At 35.5% G+C, this 26,202-nt stretch overlaps 1 protein-coding gene across 2 annotated transcripts in view; it reads right to left on the bottom strand.

Annotated features, from left to right (window-relative positions):
* Positions 1-10,971: 10,971 nt before the first annotated feature.
* The window catches only part of LOC118264116 (uncharacterized), a 78,296-nt gene continuing 63,065 nt past the window's right edge, over positions 10,972-26,202 (bottom strand). For both annotated transcript variants that reach the window (XM_035576514.2, XM_035576515.2), the window contains exons 3-8: positions 16,485-16,638; positions 15,079-15,264; positions 14,378-14,601; positions 13,003-13,219; positions 12,260-12,463; positions 10,972-11,508 (exon numbers count right to left, since the gene is read on the bottom strand). In XM_035576514.2, the coding sequence (XP_035432407.2) occupies positions 11,353-11,508; positions 12,260-12,463; positions 13,003-13,219; positions 14,378-14,601; positions 15,079-15,264; positions 16,485-16,638 (1,141 nt within the window). In that variant the 3' untranslated portion in view covers positions 10,972-11,352. The remainder of the gene's footprint in view (positions 11,509-12,259; positions 12,464-13,002; positions 13,220-14,377; positions 14,602-15,078; positions 15,265-16,484; positions 16,639-26,202) is intronic.

Genomic DNA, 26,202 nt, shown 5'->3' on the forward strand with positions numbered 1-26,202 from the left:
TATTCTTCGTGTTTCTATGATTTGAGTAGCATACATAGATATCTAGCGCCTCTCGCTCGCAGTCGTCGACTTTGCTAAGGATATTACTTTAATCGCGGAAGGCTGTTATGGTCAAAGTTTGAAAGCGTTGCCGCTGCCACAACTCGACTGCTTATTGCTCGCTCGCCTGTTATCGCTCTCTTAACATTTTTGTTTTTTAAAGAAACGTACTACGTACTTATTTCGTTCTTAAATGCAGTTCGAAACTTTGAATTGGAACGAAAATAAAAATAATGACGCCGTCCGTTTAAAAACTCTTAAACAACTGTTGTTTCCCGATTTAGTTTGGTCAAGAACTTCAATAACAATAGTTAGTAACGAGACATTTCTCATTCTTTAAATTGTTGAGATTTCTCAAGTTATTTCTCTTTGCAGTTGGTGTCTGAGTACTTTGAAAATATGCTGATTTTCTTCCGTAATACCGACATTGAAACTCACAGCCCATAGAAGCACCGCGTTCACAGTGTAATAGGGGAAGATAATATTATATTACGTGTGTTATTATCCATTTACAACGTAATGTAACATCACGCTTTTTCCTCAAAAGTATTGGCACGCGGATTATTCGGTTCTTTCTCAAGAAAAAAAATCATAAAAGTCACAAATCACTCATTGAATACGTGATTAACATACCTAGTATATAACAAGTACGTACTAATTATTCATGTTCAACAAATTCTCTTAAAGAACATACGCATATACATAATAGATTTCCCGTATAATAAAACGTAGACAAGGACAGCAGTAGAGAAAAACTGTGAACCAAACATTTGTAACCATTCATATCTTTGTGCAAAACATTCGTTTCTCAATCTTCGTCAACCTCCTTGAAAACTTAAACAAAACCTAATTGCAAAGTGCAGTATAAATGTCTTCATTCGACGAGTTAAGTCGCCAGCTGTATTTATTATAGCCACTTCAGCGAGCGGAAGTAAGCTCTTCAGCGGCATGAAGTAGGTAGTTTTAGGAACAGCACCCACTACTCTTTGCTACAAGCAAAAGTATTTTGACAAGACAAATTAAAACGTACCTAAATTCCTGGAGCATAGAATTCACATTGCAACGTTTCGCTTTTTGGGGTCCATGTAGGTAATCACTGCTTCGTAAGGTCGGTAGACTACTAAAAGATGATGTGGTCGTTGTTACTTAAGATCTGTTTACACACTCTAAGGGGTGTCCTGTGTTTGGGATTGTTTCATGTTTCATGAGCGAATTGGTGAATATGACGCCTTAAAAAGGCTGTTCTGTAGGGACTGTTACGTACACCGTCATTTAAAAGGACACTGAAGTGGAAAATTATTAAATATAAATGTAGTTTTAAAGTTGACGGCACTCTTTGCGAAGCGAGAAGTTTTATACTTATATGTCAATGTTCTAAAATAACTATTATACGTGGAATGTTTTTTCGGTACTATAAATCCCAGATGAATTCTGACACAATTCAATTTGAAGATTAGGTTAACGGAACATCAAGCTCTGTTTATCCTCAAAGGGCTCACAATTTTTCTAATGTAATTCAGAAAATACGAATATTATGATATCTGTTCAAAACCAAGGCGGGCTACAGAAGCAATTAATGTAAACAAACGTTTTGTTTAAATAAACGTCTTATTAGCATTAGGGTAAGTTCGTAACAAAAAATCAAAGAAATAATGAGATACGTGTCCGAACCGGCAGACAAACAAATATACACGTATATATGTATGTATACGGACATCATACGGACGATGGCCAAATCTCATAATACGCTAGGGTCAAATATCAAGTTACCACGAAGATACGCAACATTACGCGAAAAGATCTTGTTTCGTTCCCTAAATATATTATTATTTAGTCCACATTTCGGGGCAAAGCTATTACAGTAATAGTAAAGGAGACAACAGTACAATGGTGCGAAATGGAAATGTGTCCACGACGAAAATATATTACTTACGTGCATTATGATAAATAGAGAACCCAACGGAGTTCATTTTATGTTGCTGCATTATGCACTTTAGTTGAGTAAACAGAGACCTTAATTTCGAGTGGAGTTTACAAAGAATTAATTGTTATTGACATCGCTGCAGCTGGGCGTCTCTCAGCTTGATTAAACTGGACCAAGCCCACAAATTAGCTGTCTCTCTGGACAGTCCGCAGAGAGGGACGTTTACTTCGTATTATGCATCCTGTTTTGAATATTGTTACATACATAATAATACATCATGCTTTATTTTAATGTTGGTTTTATTATATAAACTTTGTAGTATGTTTGAATTAGTAGTAGTATGTAGCAGAAATGCAAGGATTTATTTCTTCTAAGGGGGGAAAATCATCCAATGCCTTTTCCCACCTTGGGCGAAACGAGAGGTAGTGTCAGACTCTTACTGACTAAAAACAACCCCGTTTCTACTCCTGCTTTTCGAGCCGGAGCACCGGTAAACTGGCTAGATAGTCCTCAGCTCCAGATCAGGCATCGGCCCTACTGAGCCCCATCTATAGTGCTCTGATGGCTCTTTGAGACACGCCCCACGCACGGGTCTAGTTCTAGTCGGTGGCCGGAGATTTTTGCGCGATCCCTCGAGTCTCTTGCGACGGCTGAGGCGTGTGGAGGTTCGTTCCCTCGCGCGCCCCGCACGAATAAGGTAAGGATAGCAATGAATTTATATTTACAACTACAGATTTAAAAAAAAGTATATTACTTCTGAATGAATTGATGAAAATGAATGAAAGAACTTATGAACTTCATGCAACTTGAAAATGTAGATAGATCATTACAGTAGATAAAAGCTTAATTTTTGAATGTTTACTATTTAAACATTTATGGAAAATAACTGAAAATCTGAAGTCTGAACTCAACATAATCAGTTGTATTGGGCAAATAGCAGTCTTTCCTCGAATTTTGCTGAATATCGTGAACTCGGTACCAAGCCCTAACTAGTTGGAGGAAGGCCAAGGGAAAGATTGAAAAATATAAATAAGTACATATTGTTTTCTTGTAAACTTTTAAAGCGCAAAGCAACACCACGCCTTTTGTTTTGCGGTGCAAACATTTTAATTTTATACACATTTTTGTAGTTAGTACGTTAAGAACGCAGGTTAGACAAATGTACAGTACCCTCAACGGATCTTGGCAGGTCTGAATTACGTGCAGAAGGCTGCGCAATAAGTGTAAAGGGTCAATTGTATTTAGAAATGGTCAATCTCTAGCCTAGATCGCCGCCCCCCGCACCTCGCCTCATGCCACCATTTGGTTCTAAAAGACTTATTGCGCAGCCTTCTGCACCTAGTTCAGACCTGCCAAGATCCGTTGAGAGTACTGTACCAGTTGCGATGAACGAGGCTTCAGAACACACGCTCTAACGGCTGCACTCAGAGACATTTAATGATTACTTAAACTATTCCTTATTTTGTTCCAAAAACAATTGTTAAGGACAGGGTTAAGTAACCATTAAATTAAGAGTCATACTCAGAGTACTCAGAGGAGTACGGTTGTTACTGTGATTTCCAAAAACGAAAATACTTTTCTCGGCCTGAAAACCCAATCTGAGACCTAAGGTCGATAAATACCCGGAGCTGCGAACTACCTAGCGGGTTTACCGGGGCTCCGGCTCGAAAAGCAGGGGAAGGAACGGGGTGGTATTTAGTCAGCAAGAGTCTGACACTCCCTCTCGCCTCGCCCAAGGCGGAAGTCATTGGATAATTATCGAACCTCAAAAAAAAAAAAGTCGATAAATACACCGTTTGATCAACGTACTCAAACAACGCAGCAGTCAACTATATGTATATATTATGTACGTATTAGTTAGGAAGCAAAAACACGTTGTATCATATTTCCAAGTTACAGTCTGAAAAAACAAACATTGGTGGTCGCGACCCGATTCCTCGGAGTTAATTGTGGTCATTAGTCATATGTCGGGCCGCTGCACACAGTAGCACCTTATCTCTAGTGATTTGTAACCCCGCTGAAGTATAAATTATAGGCCCCGAGCTAAATTATAAATTAAAGATGATCAGCCAGTGTTTAGTTTGTCAGTTATGATATTCGTCGCGCGAAAATGGAAGTAGGAAGCAGGAATTACCTTTGAAATTTAGTACTGTTTATTTATTTATTATTCATGTTCACATCTACAACAGAAAGGACAACACATATATAAAATTGAGATACATATGTACAATATGTACAAATTTCTACTTCCAATAGGAAATTCTTTATGTGGACCTGTGACAGGAAAAGTAATTAGGTATAACACGAGACACAGTGTGTAACAAAATAAAGTATTGTGTATTTCTTACGGAATTTTAATGTAAGATTTCCATGTTTGATAGTGATAATCGCAATAGACTGGTATTTCTAATGAAACAGAAACGTGGAAAATTAATTTTTTTTTTTTTGAGGTATAACATACATACCAACACATACAATGCATTCTCCCGCCTTGGGCGAACCGAGAGGGGAGTGTAAGACTCTTCGAGACTAATAACCACCCCATTCTTACTCCTGTTCTTCGAGCCGAAGCCTCGGTAAACCGTAAAGTTGTCTATTTAGAAAATAATTACGTTTCTATTCATGACATCGAACAGAAAAGGATACAATAAAGCGGCTGACATTGAATCTTTGGTTCCTAAATTCCTATTTATAAACAGATCATACCTTATTGCCAACAAACAACGTTCATTCATCGCAAAATCCCTTTGAAACGGTTTTTCAAAGTACCTACCTATAATTTCTATTCAGCTTTGAGTGAGACGCATTTGAGTTCCATTATTCTATTATTTTGACCTCAGATCGTGGTGTTACCACCACGATCGGAAGATTACCAAATCAGTAACCTTGAATTCGATTCTCGGGTCAGGTTATTTTTTTAGTTGAACGTAACAAAACTCGGAAATGTGTAAGTTAGGTTATAGAAACGAATCTGGAATCAAACATTCTCCTATATATTGAATAATAAAAAATACGTGCACAATAATAATATTAGACATTTTTTAGCTCTTTTTACCCGTCTTAAAAAAAGCTTCTCTAAAAACCATAAGAACAACGCCATCTTTTTGAACATCTCAGCACTAATAGTGCGAACGTCTTCGTTTAATGTCTTCACTCCATAGATGGCTCTGTATTGGCCATCACATCACAAAGGGTATCATCATATAATAGCTCGTTTCCGTCCACGTCTGAACATAGTCCTCTCTAATAAATAGCACGTTGTACGTAGATTTGGTTAATTTGCTGTAGACTTTGGGAAGGAATTTCTAAATATTTTATTGGTTTAGTTCTGGCGAATAGCCTTAAATTTTCTGTACCGCCTTACATTTTTTAATTCAGATAATATCCCTAAAACCTCCTAAATCTGAAAACTACACTATACTAGTAACCGCATCAAAATCGGTTAAGCCAAACGCGAGATAATCGCGCACAAACATACACATTATATAAATACAGGTCAAGCTGAGAACCTCCTTTTTTTGAAGTCGGTTAATGTACACAGGAAAATATAAACACAAAATCAATGTCAATATTCTTTTATTTTAATAAGAAAGACCATTTCAACATTCGACTAACAAATCACTTTCTCCTTAGAACAAATACAGCTCCACACCTCTAAAATAGACATCACAGATAAAATATAGACACAAAATATCATTTTTTGCCGCTAAATTGTTACCAGTTGTCTATCAAACGCTGTTTAGCTTTAGATTAAAGTCATGGATTAAAAACAATGTACTTGAATGTTACAACATGCTTAGTACATTTTGGCGATCTTACAACTCGATAGTTCTAATAATTTAATTTGATATTTTATTCTTAATAGCTATGGTAAAATGCTAAAATGTACTAATTATGTTTAAGTTTATTATGAGAACTATATTTTAAAAATTACCTATCTAAAATCTAACCAACATAGCTGTGTCTAACTACACACAGCCTTTCTTGTCATTAAAGTTCTTGGTTTCTACCTAAACCCTCCGAGATAAATATGTAAGTTATGCGTACTAACATATTTTGGAGTAGGATTCCAATGAAGTTAACAATAATAATTTTAACAATTAGGAATCAATTTTCTCCGTTTATAAGAATTTTCTGACATACTCGTATTTGACACATAACTTAGTTCCTAATTTGTAGATGGCGCTTAGGTTCCTTATAAATGGAGAAAATGTTACCCCCGGTTTCTACAACACTGATCAATAAATTCCGAACGCGTGACTTGTAAACTGTTGTTTTTTTAATTGTTAGTCTTTTGGGGACGATTCCTGATGACAGTTATGTGATCCATTTTGACTATTATAAGAACATATATAAAATAATTATATTATGTCTATTAGTTGGTAATATTTTGTCATTGAGCATCGTTGCAGAAACCAGAGGTAACAATATTATTGTAATAAACATTTGATAAACTAAATCATAAATATTATAACCAAAATTATTATGATGGTTTGGTACTTAAGGTATAAGACATAAGGTGTATTTTCTTGTTTTATTTTGGGGCCTAAGTGCCTTTATACAGGATGATTTTTGACTCCATCCAATTTTACGTTTAGTTTTTATTCAAAGATGTTTTTAATGATAAAAAAAATTATAGTCCCAAAAATCTTCCTGTATTGTTCAATACAATTTATGTACCAGTATTTGATATAACAACTTGTTAATGTACTGACAGCAATGAGTAATAATATCCGATGTAAATAAATGCATTAAAACATATGACTTTCAATTATTACATTCATTATCTCATTACCGTATTTTATTAGAATATATAGGTAATATAAAACTAAATATTCCATAATTTCACTATGATAAAAGCCCTTAAGGATACGAAATAAGATTAGGTATATAATGAGGATTTCACGCTTACGAGATGGCGTTAGTGAGACATAAAATCTAATGAGACATAAAAAGGCGGCGTTTATAGCCAGTAGCAGCGCAACAATCGCCGCGTCGTGTGTCGCGGAATGCTGCTCATGAATATGAGCCTCTAGCATGGCTTGAAACTAGTCGAGTTCCTCGTCAAACAATTACGTGAGTAAGCCGATAACATAATAATTAATTCTATTGGTCATTAGACCTTAAGCTACACCAGCACCTCTGGTGGCGCGAAAAACCTCATTACAATGCACAATGTAACCTATTTACTTTTAAATCGGTAAACATTTACAAAATAAAGTATTACAAAAAAGCGGCTTGCTTCATGGTTCACTTTTCCATTGATATGTTTTTTTTAATAATGGGAAGGCAATATGAACTTCAAATTGTCGTTTTCAATGAATTTCTGATTAATACATTATGTTAGCAAGATGTTTGTGATACATGACGTCACATATTTACAATTGATGGAAATTGAAGGGAGTTTTGAAATTATTGGCGTCAAAATTATTAACAAAAGAAGCAGTAACAAATAATATGTAAAACTATTATTGTACCTATAAGTAATTAGGACCTGTTCGTAGGCTTTCTACATGGTAGTTAAATTTTTGTATACAGGTGTAATTCACAAAATATTATTTAAAAAAAGAACCAGTCAACTAAAAATACCATTAGAATTAGTAATGATAATTTACTGAGTGTAATGAAGATTTGGGGCGTAGTGGCAGCATTCTGCTATCTCCCTCGCACACGTTCGTATTAATAACGATGACGTCACAGTTCATATTTGATATCCCTTTCTTATTACACAGACACTTCACAGTTTTAAATATTATTAATTAACATGATAGCGATTTCTGTGCGCATTTATACAATTTTATTTCTAATTTAGACTTAGAATAACGTTCATTTTTGTTTAAACAATAATGATTGGTTTTGATAACCAATTTCTTTTATTTTGGGAGCAAAAAACATGGCAATATAGCTCTTATATGCAACATAAGTTTAACTTTATGAAAAAGAAGTTATTCACAACAGTAGGGTAACAATAAAACACTTCAAAAGCAGTATAATCACGTATCAAACATAACACGACTTGGCTAAACAACATTTCATAGTACAAAATAAGTACCTACCGTAGATGTGCATATATAATGTATGTTTAAGTACAATATTTACATGGCGATTACATTATTATGTACATTCACTTGAATTACTTCACTAAATCTTAATCCCCCGTAGATCGCTTTGTTCAATCAATTTTAACATCTAATTTTATGTACTTAACTACAATCTACGTACACATTTTGATTATTTTCCCCGATATAACTAAAGTTTAAATAAAAAAATCGACTCTAAAATAAAATACAATAAAGTCGAAAATACATTCAGCTTTTTGATGAGAGTTTTTTTTTATTATAACTGATTCATATTTACAAATACTTAAAATTAGGTATGTATAGTTAAAGTGTTTAATTCTATAAGATTGTTGGTATGGTAAGATTGGTTCAGTTTACGAAATAATTATGATTACCAAATTAAAAAAAAAAACTATTAACACAGTCGGACACAGTTCGGCGCTCTGATTGGCCGGCTCAAATAAACCAACCAATCAGAGCGCCGAACGCGGTCTCGTTTCGTTTTCGTTCAACGTAAAGCAAACTCTAACTAAGTGTAAATACTGATTTAAAGTAAAAAAGACTTGGTCATCATACTGCTCGTTGATATTAGGAACATTAATTTAATGATTAGAACACGATCATATCAATGATATGGTTTTGTTTACATAATGACTGGGCGACTGCTAAAATTAATACTGATTATGTTGTAGGGACATTGAGCAAATCGATACAAAACCAGAATGGCACAATCTTTTCGTCGAATATTACAATAATCATATTTAAGCACTTATCTTTACATACGCGTATTGTACTTGGTATGATAAATAGCCGTAATTTAAGTATAACCGATTTTGATACAAAATCTCTGAATCGATCTGAAGCGAGACAGCGTTCGGCGCTCTGATTAGTTGTTTCATTCGCACTGGCCAATCAGAACGCCGAACGCGGTCTCGTTTCGATTTCGTTAAGCGTAAAACAAACTCGTACTAAGAGCACCAAACACTCTATAGAACGAATGCCAAAAATTGTTATCAATTCAAAGATTTTGGATCAAAAGCGGCTATTAACTCAGCCGAAAGTAATTTTACGAGACTATGCACGGACCCGACTAAGGCTTTTATATAAAAGTATGCATCAACTAAAACTATTTTGTTTAACTCTGAACAATCAAAATTTAAGGGGTTTTCCGTCGTTCATACAAATAAAATAAATATTACAAGAACACAAATGTACGTGTATTTTATATTTTAGAGACTACAACATTAGATTGAATGTATAAATATCACATCACATTGTTGATATCGGTTCTGCGATGCGTGTTACGCCTATACTTCATGACAGTCGGACATCGAATGTACGAATGGCAGGCAAAATGCTCTGTTTATAATTTGCATAATTCCTCACATGTCATTCGACTATGTATACGATATAAGACCATAAAGCCTGTTATAAATACATAATACCCCTTTATTCCCAAGAAGGAAACTGGGGTGTACAATGTACTCAGTGTAACACTCACTTTTCGCCAATTACATTATAAGGCCCTTGTAATACAAAGCGAATCTGTTTCCATACACCAGGCAATAATCCGTGCTTTTGCTGAGAAAACTCAAATAATATACCCCACAAAAAATAGTTGAATTTATAAAATAAAAAATATCATAAGCCCAGTAAAATGCAAGATCATAAAATAAAAAGAATAACCGTAAAATTAAATGCCAATTCACAAATATACAAAAATAACGTTTTAATGTACTTAAAAAAAAATCGACGACGACTTATAAAAATAATTAAAAAAATCTCTTACAAACATTTTTGTGGCAATTTTCAGCAAATACATATATTAACAAAATATACAAATAAAAGATGTTTCTGAACTTTTTGTACAAATATGACAATCGTTATCGATAAGCTAATACTTGGAAAGTATTTCCCCGAGACCTCTTACTCGGCTGTCACACTAGGAACTGCTTAATCAGTAATTACAAAGTCACCCGATCGAATTCCTTCATGGCGACTAGTCACACTAGACTAGCCTATAACACAGGAGATATTATAGTGCACAAATGTGTGTGCAAACACACCCTATTCCTTCACTCTCTGTACCCGATGGGACGGCATACCGACATGACTGGAGAGAGGTCCGGTGCAGGACCAACGGTTTTACTTGCTATCCGAGGTACAAGGACGAAATACCTCTGAACTTTCTGACTCAAGGCTAATGGTCATTTTACTCAGAAAATGCCGTTATCACTTTTCGATGATTCACTACCAACGAAAAGAAAAATACGCACGTGCTTATATCGGTACTACGATTGTTCACCATTTTAATGATCTTTTTCATAGCGATCTAAATTGAAACTTATTATAGTTGTTATTAGGTGGAAGAGACAAAACAACTTAATTATACCTAATACGCTCTAACAAGGTGCGGCTGACAGATTCAGTAACGATTCGTATCACTCTTGACAGTTGCTGCGATTTAAAAATTATGCTTTAATATTTTAGCTGTATCACATTCGTATTATGTTAAATCATTCGGATGCGTAGTTAATTAAATTAAAACCAACCGGAATGTTCTAGTATTCAATTAAAATCTAATGAAATGAAAAATAAAGTAAAGTGTTATGCGTATAACGTAAAGCCATAGTCGTTTTTAGTGATGGGATGTACGGCTACGATGGATAGGTAGTCGATGTTTTTTTAGAATAAAAAACGAAAATCGTGCGTCGTTCAATTATAATTCTTAAAAAACCTTTAATTATGTGGGTAAATCCACTGTAGACGCGGCTCTCTCTGCCCAAACCACAGTGACATTATCTGAGCAGAAATATGTAGTAGGCATTTTTCTAGACATTTCCGGCGCCATTGATAATGCGTGGTGGTACTTAATCTAACATATACAAACTAATATATCCTTGTTTTCTTCACAGTTTTGTAAAACTGTAACTCTGAAACACCTCAGGGCTCGGTCATAAAATATTTATTTTGACAAGTATATACACGTAGTTAGACTGCACAACTAAATAACACACACATTTAATAAAAAAATTCAAGAGAATTAAATGTATGCTGCGAGTATCGATAGCGATAAAAAAAGATTTTTCTAATGTCCATCCCTAAAGAGAGACGTCAACGTCATACTGGCATCTGTCAGCCGCACCTTGTTAGAGCGCATTAGGTATAATGTCCTTTCCTTTCCAGCTACTAACAACTACTACAAAGTTAAAGTTCGACGTTTCTCAATCTGGCTTCACCACTCGACACTGGCAGTATAGTCGACAACACTGATCAGAGACTCGGTTGCCATTTGCCATTCAAGAAAAAAAAATCTTCAATAATGTTAATTTATTGTTCTACTACTTTTTGGACGCAGCCCGCGGCCTCTAACCGCTTGCGTTGGGTAGTCACGCGCTCCATCAACTCGTCTTTCCACCGATGCGCTGTCCTGTCTATTGTTGAAGGAACTTGTAGGCAGGTTAGGCCGCCAAATTCACAGTTTATCTGGAAAATATATTTGTAATGGTTTTAATTCTATATTAGATATGAACCTATGGAGTTTCTTGCTCGTTCTTTTCCATACGAATGTACACTTTTGAACGAGCAAATAGCTTCACTAGTGGTCTGACCGACAAACAGATATTTTAAATATTATTATTATTCACTTTGATATTCAAAAGTGCCTTCCTAGTATATTTGAAATAAACATTTTTGACTTTGATGTTATTTCAAAAGAAAGCGTTCATAAGTCGGATTTTTAATGTATTATTTAACGAAGTACTAGGTAGGTAATTTTATTATAACTTTCGTGAGACATACTAAATTAATTATTATGTTATCGGCTTGCTCACGTAACGGTTTGACGAGGAACTCGACTAGTTTCAAGCCATGCTAGAGGCTCATATTCATGAGCAGCATTCCGCGACACATGATGCGGCGATTGTCGAGGTGCTACTGATCGTAGCAGCACGTCGAGTTCCTCATCAAACACTTTTTTTTTAAACGTTGCCCCACATTAGGATTTTCTCCTGTGTCGTGGGTGCGTTTACAAACATACAATTTCACATGCACATGACACCCAGACCCGAAACAACAATTTTTCATTCATTAAATTTTCAAACATTGTGGATCACACAAAGAGTTGCTCCGTGCGGGAATCGAACCCGCTACCCGTTGCACGGCAGCCAGTTGCCCAGCCACCGCGCCAACCGTGTAGTCAAGACGGAAGTAGGTAATGCTTTAAAAAGCTAGTTACCCGATAATGATGCAGCAGCGCCCTGTCAGTGTTGACACCGACGGAGCTGGCCCCGGGCGCGAGCTCCCACACGAAGTGGTTGCCGAGCTCCACGGCGTCGCGCGGCCGCAGCGCGTACTTGCTGCGGTTCTTCAACGAGTGCGGCGTGCTCCACCGCCGCGTCTTACGAGAACTTAATAGAGGCGAATTTGCCTCAGGGTCATCCTGAAAGGAAACAGCATTTTTATTCGTTTGACTATAAAATACTCGAAATTTTCCCTTAAATTCCTAACCCCCAAAAGGCCTGGTGTTTCGGGTGTTTATGGGCTTCGGCAACTGCTTACTATCAGGTGATCTGTCTGCTCGTTTACCGGCTTATACCATAAAAAGTCTTAGTACGGGGCTAAGTTTAAAAAATATAGGGTGACGTTAATTAGTCAAGGATATTCAAACACGTGATTATACTCATGATTACAAACAACTTTCCCAAAGAAACTTTTTTTGTAAATTTTATTGTGTGTTAATTTTATTTTTATCACAATAACAAAACAACCAAATTAAATATGTAAGTGTCTAATACAACCCAATACATTTATCTAAAATGATGTGCTTGATTTCCCTAAATGTTGGAGATTATATCCAACAAAATCCATGAAAAAAAAAATTATTTTATTATTATATTTCTAAATATAAATACAATAAATACCTAAACAACAATAAGTAAGAAAAATAACAAAACAACAAAAACATTTCAAATACCATACCTCCCATTTAAGATAGAAGAAAGCATTCCGGAATAAGAATGCAGAGGGCGCTTTAGAGCGCGGTTGGTACGACGCTCTCAGAGACGTCAATAAGGCAGGTAAGGTGCGCTCCCTGCGCGGGAACACCACTTCATCCACGTCTATCACGAGCAACCAGCCCGTGCGCGACATCGACCTGTATAGGCAGTCGTTGAACGCCGCGAACTGGCCTTCTGTTCTGCAAAAAGGCATTTCAAAAATTATTTTTATGAAATGAAATGAAAATCACTTTTTTTCTACGCAATGTCACGCCTTTTATCCCCGAAGCCAATTGCTATAGCAGCATATGGCTATATACTACTACTACATAATTTTCGAAAAAGCGATAATGGCCCTGTAGTCCTTTGCCCGACCCTTTTTTTACATTTGATGGGTCGACGTTTGGCCGCTATCTCGCCTGATGGTAAGTGATGATGCGGCCTACGATGGAGCACGTCTGCCCATAAGCAACCTATTCACTGAGGCTTTGAAGACACTCAGGTTATACCCATCAGGAATTATTATACCCATCACCCGGAAATTAAACCCGAGACCCCTTGTCCAGCAATCGCAATTGCGACCTCTCGACTAACGAGGCAGTCTCTTTTTTTTCTACCTAATCAAAAACTTCATTATCCATCTAAGTACAATCCGTAATAGATTGATTTGAACTGGTGCGTAACGTTACGCTTTATTAGATTTAATTCTGAGCGATAACGCAGCGAGCCTACATTCCATTCGCTTTATCTAATTAACCATAAAAGAAAAATGTATGTTTCATTCCTATACTTTATCGCCATTTTCAGTAAGTATATTTTTTTTTACGCGCGTACCGGACGTTCCCCAACAAGATGGACCAAACAGGAGAAAGACTCGTCTTAAAAATGTTACACGGTTGTAAGAGACGCACTGGACAGAAACCGCTGGAAGCAGACCATCCGCTCCAGATGCAATCCTGATGCTGAACACGATTCTCAGACATGAGGGAGCAACCAGAGAGAGAGAGAGAACCGCTATATACCAGATTAATTCAAACTAAGAAGATAGTATGCATGAACTACCTATATGTCACAATCGAGTATTTATTTGGCGGTTTGCTTCGAGTTTCCTTATGCGAACCGCTAAGGAATGGAATTCCTTGCCGGAGTCTGTGGTTCCTACACAATATAACTTAGGTATCTTCAAGTCCCGTGAAATTCTTCAAGTGAACGGGTTGCTCATAGGTAGGCGTGCTCCATCGTCGGCCACATCATCGCTTACCACCAGGCGAGGTGATAGCCAAACGCTACCCTATTAAGTATTACAAATGGTGGTGAAACAGGTGTTTAGTTTAGTTACCAGTATAAATTATATTTACCTGATTTCCACTTTTGATAATATAGGAAGTTGCCAAGACAGCAACGTGACGAGACCCTTCTTGCGGTAGTCTTCGAGTAGGCATTCTACGGAAGAACTAAGTGACTGGTTGTACATGTAGAAGTGACTAGCGCCCAGTAGTCGGTTCATCTCGAACCACTCCACCAGCCAATCGAAGCGGTTGAACGAGAAGTGGAACGGCTTCACGCATATGTGTAGATTTTCCTGAAAAATTGTTACGTATTTTTTTATTACTAGAAGCGGTTTAGCCAGTGTCGCACCGTTTCTTTATCTGAAGCTTATACATTACTACATGTAAAAGTAATAATACATTTTGATCGTCATCTATCTATATATATCACACTTAATATTATAATTTGTTTGGATGTTTGTCCTTCAATCACGGTGAACTTACTGATATTGAAATTTGGTATAAAGACAGGGTAAGTTAGCTGGCTTAGGTGATAGGATACAATTTTTATTTCACGGGAACGTGGGCTACAGAATTTGTTTATTTTGAAGGCGCTAATCTCTAGAAATATTGAATATCTTTTTATGTAAAATAATCCATTTAAGAAAGACTTTACACCATAAAACTTCTCATTACCTATTTCCCTGACCGAACCGAGCAGGCGCCGGTTGGAACCGCATGGAAGTAACTAGTTCTACGATAAATAATTAATAACAAAATTCTAAGTTTACCTCGATTCCTGGTTTCGGTTCTGTATCTTGTACGATGAGTAGGTTGGTAGGTAGTGAGTTGAGTTTGTCAGTGGCCAGTACTGCCACCGAAGCCCCAACTGTCTCATGTGGCTTCACTCCCGAATCGGCCAGCAAACACAGTACGTACGTCGCACTAAACTTTAAGTTCCAATTTTCACGGATGGCCTGTAAATAGAATATTCAGTAATTAAACGTGATATCCAGTCTAACTTTTGTTTAACGTATTTGAACGGCACGTCGTCGCTTGCTTTTTGTACTATGATCAAATAAGGCTAGCATCAATGCTGTTTCTGAATAACAAAAACCATCGTTGATAGTCCTTTGTAGATAAATGCGGCACTGCGGACTACCTAGCGGGTTTGCCGTGGCTTCGGCTCGAAGGGCAGGAGTAAGAACAGGGTGGTTTTTAGTCAGTAAGAGTCTGACACTCCCCGTCGCCTCGGCCAAAGCGTAGTAATTGGATGATTTTCGCCCCTTAAAAAAATCCTATGGATATGTATCGTGTAGGTATGTATATTATATGCTGATAAAGATTATAATAAATTATAGGTCCACTTTCAAATGACTCTTCATTCCGTTCCTTTTACCTACTCTTTATCCTAGTGGCACGCGAGCGAAGTCATGGACAGAAGCAAATTGTTCAAAAAAATCTGTAGAAATATCAAAGCGGTGGTAAGTTGGTAACACACCCTCATTTTCATCGTAAAACCTTTTGGCTAATCGACTGTCATTTATCCGACGCGCCGCCGCCGCGGTCGAAGGCAAAGCATACCTTTTTGAATTCTTGTCGCTAAACCTTCCGAGCCACGATCTCGACTATTCAAAGCTATTCTGTATAAACTGCGTACCATTTAGCCATTGAACCTTGACCCCGCTCCGAGAGGAATATTGAATTAAAATAGGGAATAACTTACCCAATGTAGGTAAGGGGCTTTTTTTCTTTGCTATTTCCATTTTCGTCCTGATAACGATACTTTCATTCATTCTATTAGATACTTATTTGGATGAAGTAATCTAGGGTTTTAGATTTTATTAAATCTGACTTCTGAGTATAAATAAAATGAAGTCTGAGTTTTTCTAAGTATCTAACCTACCCCTATTAAATGGGACTTACATAATAACATACATAGTTGGCAAAAAGAGAGTACCTATAACATTTTTAACATACTTTTTTTTCTGTTCTATTCATCTGCAATCAGTCACAAGACTTTAATCAGTTTTCTTCAGTGATTCTTGGAGTTTTAACATACGTACCTATGTATCTTTTCTGAGTATATTTTTTTATGGAATAGGGGGCAAACGAGCAGCCGTGTTACCTGATGGTAAGCGATCAGCGCCGCCGCTTATTATAGATACTATATTAGTTACAGTTCACTAAAACTTACTTTGACTTTGGCTTTAAGTGTGAGTGTCCGGTTGTTAAGTAGCCACAAGCGACACATTACGCTGTCGGCCCCCCGCGTCTTAGTGGCCGCAATGACGCGCACTGCCGCTATCGTCCGCCGCTCCACGTACGCTGAATACACGTAGAAACGAAACCTGGAATAAGATAAAAAGGAAATTAATAAAAAGAAAATGTCTAATTAATTAGTCGTGAATTAAATATCTTCTCTCGAAATGTATAGAATGATAATCTTCTACAAATTTCAAGAAGATTATATGAGTCATAGAATTGATTGTTGTGACAAGTTATTAACTTAAATTAGCTAAAAAATAAAAATGTCACTGAAGTCTACTGAGATATTCTGAAACATTACCACTAGAACTTTAAACGGGACATTTACCATGTTTATTAATTTCTATAAGAGCCATTGTTCATCCGTGTTCATGGCGCTTGCAACAGTGCCGAAATATCTGAAACTCATAGAAAATAATAAACATGGTAAATATCCCATGTGAAGTCCTAATTATATTGTTTGTTAGTGACCATGTCAGTTTAAAAACTCTGAAACGCCTACTTTCAATCTCTATTATAAACTTTAATTAGCAGTAATATAGCACACAGTTACCAAGTTATCATAACAATCTATGCAACTCCATTTAATTTTAAATATCAGTCGACGTTTCTCCATAAGCTAGTCTGGAAAGCGACAGACCGATTAATATGCTGCAAAATGTTACAAAACAATGCCGATATGCGCCACACAATGATACGCTGAGCCACTGCCTGTGTCGCAAGGGAAGGATATCTCTTTCGAGACTAGGGTTGTTACATATTCTTAGTGTAGGTAATTAAGAAGTAATGTGTATACAAATTAATTAATACTTTCATGAAATTTTAAGTATTTTTAGTAGTATAATAAAAACGTATCGTATTTAGAGTAGGTACCTATTTTTGCTCTGTTATGATGTTTTAAGACTAATAAACGTATTGCATTGTAATCGATATTTTATTCCATATTTTTAACCGACTTCTAAGAAGATTTAATCAAATATGCACACACACTACATAAATACATAGAATTTTTAAATACATACCTATATTATAAGAGGAAGTGTGATTCGTACGTTACTATAGAAGGATTTTGTTTTTTTAAGGGAGGGAGGGGGGGAATCCTGACTATTCCCGCCTCGGGCTAGGCGAGAAATAGTGTCAGACTCTAACTGACTAAAAACCACCCCGTTCCTACTCCTGTTTTTCGAGCCGTAGGTAAACCCGCTAGGTATTCCGCAGCTCCGGATACGAGGATTTATCGAGAACCCTTGTCTTTTTCCTAATACTAGATTAATACTTCATTTTAAAATTGAAAATTCGAAAATATCTAATCCGACCTAAGGACACGCTCGGCAGCCACCTCTTATATATACTATACCACAGCCAAGTCGTTGTATACATTATTCATTTCAATTGCTATAACTTTGTTGTAACTTGGATAACTTAGTTTGGAATTTGGTCGTTTATTCAAAGCGGTGCGTGCACTTTCAATCAAAATTGGACAAAGTTGAAATTGGTATGTTAAGCTCCTTCTAAGTTAAACTTGTATGTAAAATGAAATTATACGAATAATAAGAAGGACATCGGTATAACTTTTATAATGTTCGCAGGTAAGCAGAAGTGATAAAACTGTGAAGAATTTTAAACACCAACTGTCGTAGTGTTTAACATATAATAATAATAATTTTCTAAATAAAACTAATAGCTTTAGTCTTATATCATATATCATCATCATAATCTATGGAATATTACCTAATACAAAATATTACTTCTCATGACTTGCTCACGTGAACTATTGGAGAAACGCTCTACTACTTTCAAGTTGTAAACTTATAATTAGAAATTATACGCCCAGGCTTACTATATTTTCCAGTATGATTCTTTATGATATCTGAAGAGCACCAGAGTGATCACACGAATATGTTAATTTGGGAGATATACTCAATAACAATGATTCCTTTATTTATCGGCAGCCCTAAATGCGCCAAACATACGGTGTGCCTACCATCGCATAGTGTAAGCTCCCGAGAATATCCGGCAGGAAGGGATCGCCAGTTTTGTTTGCAATTAACAATGGAAGAGGGAAACGCTCGCAATAATCACTGCAACTAACGTATAACTAGCTATTTCCATTATATTTCGGATAAACCGTGTTTTCAGAGAATATTGTTAAGTCTCGGATAAGATTAACTGCCGTACTCAGAGTCATTTAATTATTACTTAACCAAGTCCTTCGGAATAAAATCGTTACTAAGGAAAAGTTTAATTTCTATTTTTTTTAACAAAGGATTAAGTTTAGCTAATTGTATTATGAATTAATATGGATAAGTATTTGTTATACCGTAAAAACTAAGTAATCATAAATAAGAGACAGGCAGATGCACAAGCAATAAAAATCCGAGGATTAAAAAGCGATGACAAAATCAATTGATTTTGTTTAGATATAATGTTTAGCGCGATAATTATATCTATTTACCTATATATTATACCTATTTGCCGTACCCTAACCGGGTTTCATGTTGAGACAAATGTACACATGAATGCAATAAATGATTTGAGTTTGAGTTTTATTCGTAAAGACCTAAATATATTCGGAATAAGGCTTATATTAATTCATCGCATGACAGTTGACCTTTCGAAAGAAACGTGTAGATTAGACAACGTTTGATGTATACATGTACCCACCAGATCCAAAGATAAACATTGATTACATACCTATGTATTCTATATGTGTATGTTGGTTTTTATGTTACAATAAACATCAGATAAAAAAACAAACCCGTTATTATTACACCAATAATATCTTATACAAATAGGGCCTTCAATGTATCGATATCAACTGACAATGTACAGTCGAATGAAAAAAATACTGTCAGGAACAATATCAAGCATCCTTACTTGCTTAGTACGTGCGTTTGTTTTACATTGAACGAGATCGAAACAAGACTGCATTCAGCATTCTGGTTGGTTGACTCAATGGAGACGACCAATCAGAGCGGCGAACGCAACTTAGTAACAGCTGATATTTCGGTACGCTTGATATCTTTGCACACTTGGTAAATGAGATAGAAAACACCACAATATTTATTTAAAAAACTTCACACCGAATGACTTTAGAATCATCATAGATTTATAGACTTAAAATAAATTCCCTAACTTCGACCTTGTAGCACAATTAAACTGTGTCATAATAACGCCTTAAACTTATCAGACTAGAATTTAAAATTAATTATCATTTCAGTTTTCGATAGTAAAGTACAATTAAATCACTAGACTATGTAGTACTTAGTAGTGTCTCAAATCTAACTTTAGTTAAATACATGTCACGAAATATGTATATAAAAGCTTCGTTACTGGTTAAAGTTGTCAATAGAAGGTCACAAAAGAAAATGAACTTTTAAGTTAGAAAATAGAGTTCGATTTAGAAAATCACACAAATTCTCAATAATTTCAAAAAACTTTTTTTTTTTCTATATAATACTTTGTCTTTGCTCGTCGACTGTACATTCACCTGTGTGTCATTATAGTATCATGGGTAATGGAATCAATAAGCCACCCACAGACGACTATAAATACAACCTAATCAAAGACTGGACCTTCTTTGTAACTAATAATAAATATGAAACGAAATTGTCTCTTATTTATTCATTGACTGCAAAGACGAATACATTTGAATTCATTGAGGGATGTAACGAAATAGGTCAATAAAAGAGTACATGAAAAACGTAACTTAATGGCTAAAAAAGTACGTTTAAGAGAACCATTAAGTATTACAGACTTTAACTGCCACACTCAGAGTCATTTAATGACTACTTAAACAATTCCTTAGCATCGATTTTGTATCGAAAACAAATGCTAAGGACGATTAAATGACTCTGAGTGTGGTGGTAAGAGCCCTTTTTCCGAGTAACGATTAAATGACTCTGAGTGTGGTGGTAAGAGCCCTTTTTCCAGTTATACCACCAATTTACCAAACTAATAAAATGTACTATATTAAAATTTCTAATATACAAAATGTCACTCCTATAAGCATGAGTTACACAAAAAACTAATTGTCGGCCACCCAATGAACGCTAGAGTTTGTCCTAGTGTCTTTCTATAAACACCACGATTACGCGACTGCAACATTAGTTTCTTAATGAAACCACATTTTAGTAAACTAAGAAAGGAAGTAATCCTTGAGTTCAGGCAAAACACTTACACATCCATTAAACCATCAACCTCTCAAGCCGTTTGTTATGCTTTCCATCACCCAGTCTCCATCAATATTACGAAGTCACGTCAATTCAATTCAAATCAATCTATCAGTCCCCTATGAACGCTCTTCCTATAAACTCCCAATATCTGGAAGGAATAGTGTTGGCTTTGTTCCCTCGCTTCGTTCCCTAGAGCTAGAGATATTCGCTTGTGTTCTTTAGAGCACAATGATACCAGCATTCTCGTCTGGCTTTAGAATACAAGTGGTATTTTAGGTAAGAGCATTCTTGTCTGTGTATTTTATGGGTGATTTCAAATGACTACCTACCAATAAATAACTGTTTCGAACAATACAAAAATAATATAATAATTGTAATATCGCATCCTATTAATATTACAAATATGAAAGTGTATGTTTGTTCGTCAATCAAGCTGAAACTAGAACAGATTTTGATGTAATTTGATATTCAGACAGGGTATGAGCTGACTTAGATGATAGAACACTTTTTATCCCACAGGAAAACGGGCGAAACCGTTAGCAGAAACTAGTGTCTACATAATTTCAGAATTTCGTAATGAAATATATTATTTGAATAATAAATCCTTCTAGAAAGAACTTTGGCATTAGAACCATCTTTATAAACCTATTTGCCTACTGTACATAGGAAGGGGTATAACGTAAGTATCGGTTGGCGACAGGCGACTAACCAAGAATAGCAGCTATGACTATATACTAAATAAATAATTGGACGAAACAACCGCAAATATCGTGGGCTCGTGGATCAGTGGAGGTCGTTGACAAAATATTACCATTTGGATAGACATTGTTTATTACAGAGCTCAGCTTCGTCGCCGATTCCAATTGTGAATTTGCAATTCCGTTTAGGTATAACAAGGAATTTAATACCGATAGATAACAATTAACATATCTTCGTTCGTTCTGTTTTATTTTTCTTTTGTAGCGATTTATTTTGATGTTTGCTATCAAAATGTAGTTACGTATTTTAGGTCAAGTAGAGTTTTTTGAGTTTTTATATGTTAAAGGCCTTTTATGTTCTTGTGGTAAGTAGGTAGGTAGTAGAGATGGGCTTTTAGTAGTGTTAGTGATTACAAACATCATCTTAACATGGAAAATGTATACAGTGTCGAATGAAAATTACTATCTCTGTCACAACAAAACACCATAAGATTCTCTAACAAATGCTAAGCAATCAATAATGTTCATTTTGTTGTACTTACGGTGTAGTACCATACTATACATACTCTAGATGTCGCAAGTCGGAAGCCACCCGGCGCAAAAGTTTTCAATATTAGTACCAATTTTTCAACTTATCAAGTTTTTTTCTTGTTTCATAGGAAACTACAAATTGCGTAGTGTTTTAAAATACAATAAAACGTTTGAATGGCTTCGTAGTAATTAGGTCATAGTAGGTAATTTTGATCACGCTCTATTCGTTATTAATTCACGTAACATGCGATATCTAGACCATTAATTTTATGTCAATGACATTACCTATAATCGTAGTATGTAGCATTAAAGTGCATTATGTTTTATAATTTGTTTTTTGAAATTCTTGTTGGAATGATTTAAATTTGAAACAATACATTTGACATAAGCATAATTTGACTCTATAGATTGTTCTATAATTTTTATTGTTTGTGACTACACATTAATATTATGAACACCATCTACATAAGTAGAGTATGAATGCCCATATAGCAATAATATTGTGGATATTTTTTTTTTACAAATTGTACAAATGCGGTGTAGGAAAACATAATTATTTTAATTGCGTTACAAATAACAAACATAATATTATAACAGATAAACATATTACAACACATTGTTACCGAGAGAAATTACTTTATTTTGAAAAAAAAAATGACAGATTAGACAAATAGTACACGACTTATAGATGGCGTAAGAAAACAAACCAACAAAAGAAATACAGGGCGAGGCATTAACGCGCACACGAACGATCAATCTCACAGCGAGAGCAGGTAATTTCACGAGTGGAGCACATTCAGCACTTTCAGGATATGAAAGCTTGAGCTGTAGTGTCGCACACGTCGTCACTTCACACCTACACAAGCGACGCATACGACATACGACATACGACAGGAAATGGAAAAAGCGCTTCATTTTCCACCGTCGAAGAATGAGGGGAAATTGTTCGAGCGACAAATCCGACAGACGCGACGCGACGCGCCGACGACGAACGACATCTAACTGCACTTATTTACGTTTCGTTTTGCAATTCATAGTGCTATTAGTGAGTGTTGTTTTTTTTTGTTTGTTAAATTGTCTTTATTGGCTCGTTGAGAGATTTTATTGGGTTTCGATTTTGTTTACGTGAAACGGTTCGATTTTTCTTTTTAGTTCTTGGTATTTCGTGCCAGTGTTAAAGTAGAACGTTTTTACTGTAATTGTTTTTTATTAGATTTTAGATTGAACAACAACACACACATCGTCACGCCTTTATCCCCGAAGATGTAGGCAGAGGTGCACATTATAGCTCGTAATGCCGCTTTACAGTGTACTATGTATTTTAGATTGAATTTGTATCAAATTGTTTTAGTAGGTAGTTAGTAGTGCATCCTTTATTATTCCCTGAGTAACTAACCTTGAATGTTATTCATCGGGACGTACGTTTAAGACTTAATTTGGGCACTATTTCCTTTACGCCAAGGCCATCGACCATTCAGTAACTCCTATCGTTGAACATATTTATTATCAAAACGCGTACTGGAAACAGAAGTATATAAACCTAAACTTTTAAATCTAGCTTGGCTTGTGTCGCAATTGACTATCATTTGTATGCTTCCCGATTCCTTCCGATCGTTTCGATTATATTCAATGACGATTTTATGAAAATTCCAACTGGAACTTGTAAAAAGTTTTGTAATAATCACGTCCCTGAGGTTTTCGGTATTCAAATCGTAAGGTCGTTGACCCTTTTCATCCTTTTGTAATGCAGGTCGTAGTATTCTCACGATCAGGAATAGTATGACAATTGAATATAGATTACTATGCACGGTAGTCATGCATCATTGCATACGGATAGCTAACACCATTGGTTGGGTGGTAACTCATGATTAGAGTTAGATTTATTAGATTTGTATTAGATTTTGTTCGTCTTCGAGTACGTTTGAATTTTTAATTTTCGAATATTAAAGTACTAACTACTTTTCTACGGCATTTTAGCTGAGCACTGGCCTTTTTGTGCCGTGTTGCTATTTGTCTACTTTTAAATTATTTTCTTTTTGCCTTTTATTTTATAACGGTGCAAATAAACTGTTTTTCTTTCTAAATAAAACATCTACTTTCTATTGAAATTATATAAGGCAAGTCGTTTTTCGTGTGTCGAGAGAAGTAGATTTTTTAATCTTTTCACTGCCAATAATTATAGAGGGAGGAAATTATCATAGACTAGCTCTTTGTAAGCCTTTATTTAGAAAACAGATATTTATAACAACAATAAGAAAAATAATTAAAAACACAACTTTATGGAGTACGTAACGTTTGTAAAAACTGTTATATTATAACCATAACAATATTTTGTTATCAGCACGCCAAACAATTCTAATACGAGAAACGAATTAATAATTTCCATTCAAACTAAATAACTACAACCAATTAACATAGAAAGGAAATGAGGACATGAAATAATAGCGCCACGACAAATAAGGTTTCATGCTTCGATATCAAATAAACACACTGTATGTAATATAATTTAATAAGGCAATTAAAAAGATACGTTAAATACTCTTGTTATAAATGCACGCTTACGTAAGTGACGTACTTAAGTCGTGGTGTCCCGGAGATTTAAGACGCCAGACGCCGAAGCTTTTCAGGCATGACGGTTCAAAACCTACCAACGGCAAGTTATCCTACCAACCGATGTGTCTTCCGAGTTATATGTACTTTTTAAGATTAATTAGGCACCACTTACAAACGGTGTAAGAAAACATCGTGAGGCTTATAATTTCGAACTATAAGTTTGAAATTGCCAACCATTGCCTTGAGCAAGTGTGGTGTAGAATGTGCATATCTTAAGTTAGCAGTGACCACTTACAGGCTGTTGATGTGATGTGCTTCCGTGGTCAAAGAAACTAAACTATACGATTCTCCAGCTTCCTAACTATGTTCAGAGGGTTTAGTACGAGTTTGTTTTACGTTTAAGAAAACAAACTCAAAAACAAATATCGAAAGTTAACCGTGTTCGGCGCTCTGATTGGCCTCCTCCAATGAACCAATTCGTACTAAGTCAGACACATTGACACAATAAACATAACTTAAAGACTCCACGTTGCTACGTGAAGGAAGCGAGGTAAGAAGTTATTTAACTTTTTACCACTTAGTAAAAAGATTTGTTAACGCATGTAAATCACATAATAATAACTTATTTGCACAGGTGTATTTATAACAGAAAATTATAATAAAGGAAAAATACTACACATTTTTATTCAACAAAAAAAAATTAAGAAAATACTATACAAATATTTTGAACAGTAATAAATAATATAATTATGTGTGGTATTTCATGGTCAATATTAAAACAACTGTGGCATTCCAAACACCGTTTTTATGAACACTATAATATAAGTACCGTACCTAACTAAATGGTGGTGGCGATCGATACTACACTGAAACAGGAACTAAGGAGTTGTTGCAATGTGTCAACAGGTTTAAAAAATCACTATTTTATTTTATAATTCTTTACGAATGAAAGACCAAAACATTGCATTAGAATAATGTAATACATAGCCAGTCACATCCCGATCCCAAATCTACAAATATGCTTTAGGGTACTAACTAGGTATTGTAGGTTATTGGATCATAATAGGCTAAAAAATCTGAGGATACGCATTAAAATATGTATTGACCAATAACAATAAGATTTCCAACATTCATTTCTGGATGCCTATGCAAAATATTCACATTTTTTGAAGTTTCAAATTTGCGTAATTACAAATGCCTGTACAATCACAATGCACGCGTGCCTTCCTACGAACAAAACAATAAATTGCCTTTGTAGTAATTCGCATATCATAAATACGTCCATATTGTTCTGAAATAGAGGGAAATTGATGTACATAATGTAGAATATTGCGTGTAGCCGTGTATGCGACAGCCTGTGCAAACCACTCATTGTTCTAACACAATTAGGTGCTTCCGTTCCAAGTCAGGAATTTAGGGATACCCTCACACTGCAACAGCATAGATACAGCATTTAATTAGACTTTATTGTTACGATATAAAGTCGAAAATCCAATGAAATAATTGGTGTAGCTTGATCTGCTGGCAACAGAACAAGCGTGGTACATTAACGTGGCATAGCAAATACATATTGAAGTACCAAGGACACGAATAACCCAGTTTACGAGGGATCAGGAGTTCATAACTGAGATATAAAGTAAAGCTGTTCGTCAATTTGTCTGTTTCTTGTAGGAAAAGAGAAATGAGAAGT

Source organism: Spodoptera frugiperda, chromosome 26 (assembly GCF_023101765.2).
Source record: "Spodoptera frugiperda isolate SF20-4 chromosome 26, AGI-APGP_CSIRO_Sfru_2.0, whole genome shotgun sequence".
In the NCBI taxonomy this organism is placed as follows: Eukaryota; Metazoa; Arthropoda; class Insecta; order Lepidoptera; family Noctuidae; genus Spodoptera; species Spodoptera frugiperda.